At 38.4% G+C, this 8137-nt stretch overlaps 1 protein-coding gene across 1 annotated transcript; it reads right to left on the bottom strand.

Annotated features, from left to right (window-relative positions):
• Positions 1 to 954: 954 nt before the first annotated feature.
• Positions 955 to 4255, bottom strand: LOC131875396 (uncharacterized). The gene has a single exon (XM_059219527.1). The coding sequence runs from the start codon at positions 4101 to 4103 to the stop codon at positions 1374 to 1376; it is 2730 nt and encodes a 909-aa protein (XP_059075510.1). The 5' UTR covers positions 4104 to 4255; the 3' UTR covers positions 955 to 1373.
• Positions 4256 to 8137: the final 3882 nt, after the last annotated feature.

Genomic DNA, 8137 nt, shown 5'->3' with positions numbered 1-8137 from the left:
GCCAACTATGACAGAACTGAACTCAGTCACTCATAACTTGCACACCAGACAATTTTAGGAAGATCCCTTTGGTGAGAACTTAGAAAACTTGCTTAGGGACAACATATAAAAAACTTAGAAAGATCCAACGGTTAAAATAAAAGTTATACCATCTGCACCGTGACTGTACTTTTGTTTTATGACAGACATTGTGATGGTTAGGACAGTCATATACCAACAAGGTTTGGTTTACTCCTTAACTTATCCAACACTTGTTTCATGCCAAGAGGACTCCTAATCATCATTATCTTCACTCACAACACCATTCAACATAAATTTCACTCCTTAACATGTAAAGTGCAGCGATTACAAAGTGCCATCAAACTGGAGCAGTCATGTGGTCTAGTGGACAGTCACAAGGTTTGATTGGTAGGTGTATAAACACAACTTGAAAACCTTTGTAGCATGTAATGGTAACCTTCAAAAACTTCCCTCTCCCTTCACTAGACCCTCCAAGATTCATTGATGCATTCACACCACTCAAACCCCATGAAAATCATTATGTTTCAGACTGTGACTCAGAAATCAGTCCCTTACATTCAAGTAGCACGTGCCAAAATCATTCTTGAACCCCTGAAAACACCAAAATATGAAAATAGATGATATTTTACAAGTTCCCACCAGTTTTGGTGGATTTCCAACAATTACAAACAAAGATTTACATTATTTGAGGACACTGTTAACCCTAGGAAGGGTTTTGACAGGGTTTCACAAAAATTATGATTTCTCCTTCAATATTTGGTCAAATCAAATGAAACAAAAGGCACAAGAAACTAGATTCATTCCCCTTCAATTCTAAATCAGTTATAAAGGTCGATCAATGAGTTTTAATGGCGAACCAAAAGCATGAACAGACTGTAATATGGTGATTTCCAGAATTTAGTGCAGGAATTTCTCAATTTTTATTGATTTTTCTTCACATATATCAACAACAACATGAATGAACGAGGATAGGCCTTTTTATAGGTTTTATAAGCCTCCTCATCAGTTACAACCACCTTTTGTAATTGTTCTAACAAACAAACTCCTAATTTCTCTTATAATGCAAAAATTGCTTTAAGCATTTTTGACAATGTAAGCAATTTTGCCAATTTTAACTCCTACACCCAACCTATGATATTTTAATGACACAAATAGGTCCAAATAGACATGAAAAGACCTTTAGAACCAAATTGTACATTATTACATCAATTTTAACCATTTTGCAAAGTATTTTCCAAATCAAGACCTTCTTAGGACCAACTAGACAACTTGGTTACATGAATGGTCAAATGACCTTATTACCATGCTATTGATCTCATTAGACCTTATTTAACACAAGAAACCATCTATAATTAAAAATGTTCATATTTGACCCCATATAGGTCCTTGGAACCAAGAGGTACACTTGGTTCACTTGGTGCTTTTGCACCAATTCTGTTTCCAGGGGATTGGTAGCTCCTCTTTATACCGCTCTTGCATCCTTTCCAAGAACCCCTGACGCTCCCGTTGATCCCGAAGCTCCCCAAGCAGTTCCCCATTCCACGAGCCCCCGTTGCTCCCGCGATATCCGCCGTATCCGTATCCCTTCCAACCTCAAGGGATCCCTTTCCAACCTCTCCCGTTCCAACCATTCCAACCTTTCCAATTTCCAGCCATTCCCGTTCCAGCCGTTCCCGTTCCCGTTCCAGCCGTTCCAGCTGTTCCAGCCGTTCCCGTTCCAGCCTTTCACATCTCAGCTGTTCCCACCGTTCCCATTGCAGCCGTTTCTGTTTCAGCTGTTCCCATTTTAGTTCCAGCCGTTCCTGCTGTTCCCGTTCCAGCCGTTCCCGTTCCAGCCGTTCCCGCCTTTCCCGTTCCAGCCGTTCCAGTTCCAGCCGTTCCCGTTCCATGGACCTCTCAATCTTCTTTCTTACGGCAGAGTCAGACTGTTCTCCACATCCCAAATGACCCAGTAAAACCCACACTTGACTCAGAAATTCCCCTCCACAAGCCAGGCACTCCGCATGAAACGTTGCCTTATTGTACGCCGCCATGTATATCACCAATCCACCCCAGTACTCCGCCAATAACTTCCACCTTTCATCTTCTCCTTTTTTTAGCAGCTCGCGGGCTAGTTCTGCCCCAGAGCCAAGTACACCGCTGTCCTTGAAGTGCAACAGTTGTGCAGGGTTTTTACCATAATATCTCTCCCCCATAAGTTGCTCCATAAGTTGCATGTATGTAATCTTTGCCATAGCCGGGTGGACGGGCAAAAGACGGGGACGTGACACTAGAAGGTATGCACAGTACCTCGACAGTATTCTACTCGGCCGTACATTCTTGATCTCTTCGGATGATTTTCTTTGGGTGTCGCATATTGTGGTAGCTATATGCCATATCAGAATGACCTCCTCCAGATTCTCGTGCGACGCCATGATAGCCTTGATTTCTGATTCCTCTTTGAGCAAATCCTCCTCAAAGTTGTAAATTCCATCTCTGCATGTTTCGCTATCACTCTCCGGAGAACACTTCCGTTTTAGGATGTTATAAATGAAGTTTATAAGCTCCTCTTCGGCAGACACTTTGTCGAAGTGCCAGCTTACAATAAAATTGTCTGCCTTTGGGATGGATTTAGTCATCTTCCACATGAAACGAGACCTATTATAGCAAGTCCTTATTAGACAGCTCTGGTGAATTCCATTGCTCCAGTATCTATCTCCTCCAACAAATTTCTGAACCTTGCCCAGCGCAAGCACTGCAGTCTTTATCAACATCAACTTGATTCTGCGCCACTTAACAGTGTTCGGGAAGGGGGTATGTGCAGTTTCGTCAACGTGGGCACAAATCAAGAGGACACGTGTCCAGTTTGATGTCAGAATTCGGCAGAACTGAAACACCTCCACCACAACAGCCACTGAAATCACAATGTATGTCACCAGCCACTGTGCTTCTCTTTGTGATCTAAATATCAGAAACCCTGCCACTCCCATGAGAATGCAGTTCAGAAGGCGCATTACTATCCCAAATCTACTGAAGGCTATGCCGCTTCCCTTGGAGAAGAGCACATCGTATATGAATTTCAATTCCATCTCTGCAATTCTAAATGCTTCTTCTCCACTAAACTCACCCCAGAAAGCTTTTGTCTCCTTCCAATCCCCTTCATCAAAATACAAACTTACAAACCTACGCATATACATTTTGTACAACGCATGGGAAAGGCAGAGATTGTAGTCCTTACCGACTTTTATATTAGCGTTCCTGATATCCTTAACAGTTACTATCCCTCTTCCTTTCAATAGAGGCACCTCTAGCCCTTTTTCTTTATTTCTTCCTTCCAGTGAAGCCGCCTGGAGCCCTGCTTCTCTATCTCTTCCTTTCTCTTTTGGTGCCTCTAGTTCTATTTCTATATCTCTTCCTTCCAGTGAAGCCGCCTGGAGCCCTGCTTCCATATCTTCTCCTTCCATTGAAGATTTTCCTCCCTCTTTTTCGATCATTCTGTGCAGTTGCTTCTCTCCCATAATGACATACCCACGATCTTGTACAACATTTTTTTCCTTTATATATTTTGAAATTGGCAGACATGACATGACAATTTGAAAATCGCTAGCGTACCACAAAGCAAGCGTCCTCTCTGCATACTTGGCGGCTCCTACAACCAGCAGAAGGATGGCAGAAACCAATGCGTGGCCTTCCAATGCTGATGAATAAATAACATACACTGCCACTAAAACTTGATAGACCATATTGAATCCATGTCTCAACCATAGCTCATTATCAGCCGTGGAATAGGCAGTTATGGCATCAGGTCCCCCCAAATGCAGTAGTAACACTGGAGCCCATATTCCATATATCCCACTCCGAACACTATACATCATGGTTCCAAGTGCAGATATGGCCACAGCATCCGCAGAAATGTAAGCTCCCCACACCACAAAGTGAAAAATTCCACATGAACTCATATATCTGCGCGCACCAAGAACAACCAAAACAATCTGCAACGTCATGCTAATGAGTAGAAGAATCCATACAATCCATTCCACTGAAATCAGCTGCGCATAATCTTGCAAGACACCCGACAGTGAATGGCTAATTCCTGCGTCCATGCTCCTTCCAACAAGAACAGACTAGATGGCCCAAAGGACAAAACCAAGCAAGCACACTCTGATCCTTAAAGTGGCTCGTACCTTCATTGATGCCATTTTTATATTAATAAAAATTGGAATCTCATTAACATCGTGGTGGGGTTAAGAATAAAGATGTGCACCGAAAGGGGCAGCAGTGTATAAATTCCTGAGGCTGGAAAAGAAAAAGCCTAAGACGAGGAACAACCAAGTTAATTCTTCATACATTCACCCAAGCAAGGTATTATTTTATCTTCAATTGTCCTTGAAAGGCAAAAGGATAAAAGGATAAACAATTCAGAAGAATAATAAAAGATGCAAAGACCTTCATTGATGCCATTTTTATATTAATAAAAATTGGAATCTCATTAACATCGTGGTGGGTTAAGAATAAAGATGTGCACCGAAAGGAGCAGCAGTGTATAGATTCCTGAGGCTGGAAAAGAAAAAGCCTAAGACGAGGAACAACCAAGTTAATTCTTCATACATTCACCCAAGCAAGGTATTATTTTATCTTCAATTGTCCTTGAAAGGCAAAAGGATAAAAGGATAAACAATTCAGAAGAATAATAAAAGATGCAAAGACCTTCATTGATGCCATTTTTATATTAATAAAAATTGGAATCTCATTAACATCGTGGTGGGTTAAGAATAAAGATGTGCACCGAAAGGAGCAGCAGTGTATAAATTCCTGAGGCTGGAAAAGAAACAGCCTAAGACGAGGAACAACCAAGTTAATTCTTCATACATTCACCCAAGCAAGGTAGTATTTTATCTTCAATTGTCCTTGAAAGGCAAAAGGATAAAAGGATAAACAATTCAGAAGAATAATAAAAGATGCAAAGACCTTGTGGAACACAAAGAAAAAGCGTATAATAATTTAACAGGGAAGGAATTTCTTTTTAACATTAACCTGTATTTCAATAAAGTAATAAATAAAAGAGAACGAAGCGTATAATAATTTAATAACAAGGAAGGAATTTCTTTTCAACGTTAACTTACATTTCAATAAAGTAATAAATAAAAGTGAACGAAGATTTATTCTTAGTACAAAATGTTGGTAATGTCTTCAAAGATATAATATAAAATCATATGTCCCTTTTATAAGATTCTCCAACATTTCCATAAAATAATCAAAGTAGAGTTAAGTATTAAAATATAATACATAAATAAAGTAGAGTTAGGTAGAGTTAAGGATGCTGACTTTATGTTCTTGTGTTTAGCATGATATCCTCTTCGTATGCGTCATATGACTTCTTTGTGTGAGAGACTAGTGATGATGAGTGTGATCTTTAGTTCACATATGTTGTAAATTTTGTTGCGAGCATAAGTTTTTGTTTGTTGTTGTGTTTGTGAGAAACTAGTGATGACTGTGATCTCTAATTCACATATGTTGTAAACAGCTGCAGATCGAGACACAAATTGTAGTAGGTTATGGATCTCTATACATAGTGCGTTCTTCATTAAAAGAGTTTCTCATGCCTGATAGATTCGTGTGGTGTGTGAGCCTAGTTTTATTTGAAGAGGAGTTGAAACTTGATCGGACAAAAAACTCCCTTCCATTATACTTCGATGGATACCCCATGCCCTGTTCCAAAATTCTCATTTTGACCGGAGGGAGGATGCTAGCCTTACAACTGCCAATTTCATTTGCTTGAAAGTTTCTAGTCTTGTCAACAAATCCATTTTGTGCATATCCTGCAACAATGGCATTACATGAGATCACCTTTTCTTGAGGCATTTTGTCAAATAGTTCGCATGCCTTGTCAATGCTTCGACATTTTCCATACGTACCTACTAAAGCATTTCCATCTGACAAAAATCTCCCATTTTACTTTGATGAAATCCCAAACCCTATTCCAAAACTCCCATTTTGGCACAGGCACGGAGGATGCTGGATTTACAACTGCCATTTTCATTTGCTTGAAAGTTTCTAAAGTCTTGTCAACAAATCCATTTCATGCATATCCAGCAATCATCGCATTCCATGAGACCACATTTTTTTAAGGCATTTTGTCAAACAGTTCGCGTGCCTTGTCTATGCTTCCAAACGTTTTCTTCCACAGCAGTTGCAAGTAAAACATCTGACAAAATACCTCTAACCTTCATGCTTTGATGGATGTCCATACCCTGTTCCGAAAATCCCATTTGGCACAGGCTTACAAGATGCTGCAAAGATTGTCCAGTCTGACTTTACAGCTGCCAATTGCATTTGCTTGAAAGTTTCTAAAGCCTTTTCAACAAATCCGCTTTGTGAATATCCCGCAATGAGGGTATTCCATGATAACAAATTTCCTTGAAGCATTATATCAAACAGTTCGCATACCTTATCTATGCTTCCACATTTTGCATACATGTCTACCAGAGCATTTCCAACTACATAATCTGATAAAATTCCCCTGTTCATAATATATAAGGAGGTCGGGTTCCGCAGACCACAGTGAACCTGAGAACAGATGCAAACCAGAAGTGAGAAGATGAGAGCAATGTGAGAAGATGAGAGCAATGTGAAATTGGAAACATTTTATATATGTTATATCATATATTAAATTAAACGAATTCAATTTTTTTCACATAATCTCCATAATTAATTTTTAAATAATATAATTTTCTTTCAAATATAATTTATTTACCAAACTCTATTTAGTAATTCTTACCAATCCTCTTCTTTGGAAGATATGTGGTTGCCTCCTCAAAAATATTTACCAAGAAATAATTTGCAAGACATGATCAGTTTCTCATATATTTTTATCCAGCTTCATCCAATCAATAACGAACATAGCATTTATTTCTTTACATTTGAAATACCTCTCTATTGATCTTTCTCTTCAAGGAGGTCCTCCAGTTTTAGCTTCCACAACTCATAACTAATTTCATTGAATTCCTCAAATCTCCAATCAAGATGGGTTTTCCTTAAATTCCAATACACATAGAAAACTTAAAAAACACAAAGCAATATGCTCGAATTGCAACACAAAAAAATCACAATACTTCTAGAAAGACAATCCCCTTTTGATAAAAAACATGACTCTAAGACCAAATGCTAAATAATAGAGTGAACTACTGCAACAATAATATCAAACATTGTATATATTAGTGTTCATGCATAAAGCAATATTTAAATAAAATGGAGAGAACATAAATTACCAAATCATAATGTACAAAGAACTTTCTCAATGAAAAAAAACACTATTATCAAAGAAAGGCTCAAGTATGTATTAATCTTGTGAAGCAATACTACATAATCAAGATACTTCTCTCTCGAGTGTAACAACATTCTCTTAGTTATCTATAAACCTATAAATATTCATACACACATAAATGTTTTACAAAACAAGGGAGCAAAACCATGTGTCAACAACTAGGCATCCATCACTTTCATGTAGAAATCCAATGTCTTGCTCCACTTTGTCAACTTCCCAAAATTGGTTGCAACTTCTCTTACACCACTCACCTATCATAAATCTCACCATAACTATTAAAATCCATCATTAGCCCCCCTTTACCAATTGAAGTACTCTACATACATAAATTGACACCTTGCCATAGATTGCAATGCTAAAGATGTTTTGTATCATGTGTTTGACTTCTAACTCTCATTCTTAGTGTCATTACAAATACACATAGGAGAACAAAATGTTAAATTTTTTTTTTTCATGCATAAGGGTGTCCATTTTCACCCCCCATATTCCTTGAAATACATGTATTATTTATTATTTACAATTCAATCAAGACCTTAGGATTGCAAGAAAAATGACACCTATAATCCTTACAAACCCTACAAAATGAACTATATGATAAGTTGTACTACCAATTACTAGACATGCACTAGATTTGCAGGTCTCACTTACCTCATATATCCCCTTCAATTCCTTGCTAGGTGTTTAAGAGGTTTGTGTCCTAGGAGATTCTACTGTTTACGGGTGTGTTGTTGAATCTAGTGATGTGGGATTCCATTTTTGTGGTGCTTCTTCTTTTGTGGATTCACATTTGTTGTGCCTCTCCTTTGAAATGCC

The sequence above is a fragment of the Cryptomeria japonica genome, chromosome 4 (assembly GCF_030272615.1).
Source record: "Cryptomeria japonica chromosome 4, Sugi_1.0, whole genome shotgun sequence".
NCBI classification, from domain to species: Eukaryota; Viridiplantae; Streptophyta; class Pinopsida; order Cupressales; family Cupressaceae; genus Cryptomeria; species Cryptomeria japonica.
This window is presented reverse-complemented; position numbering and strand designations above follow the sequence as displayed.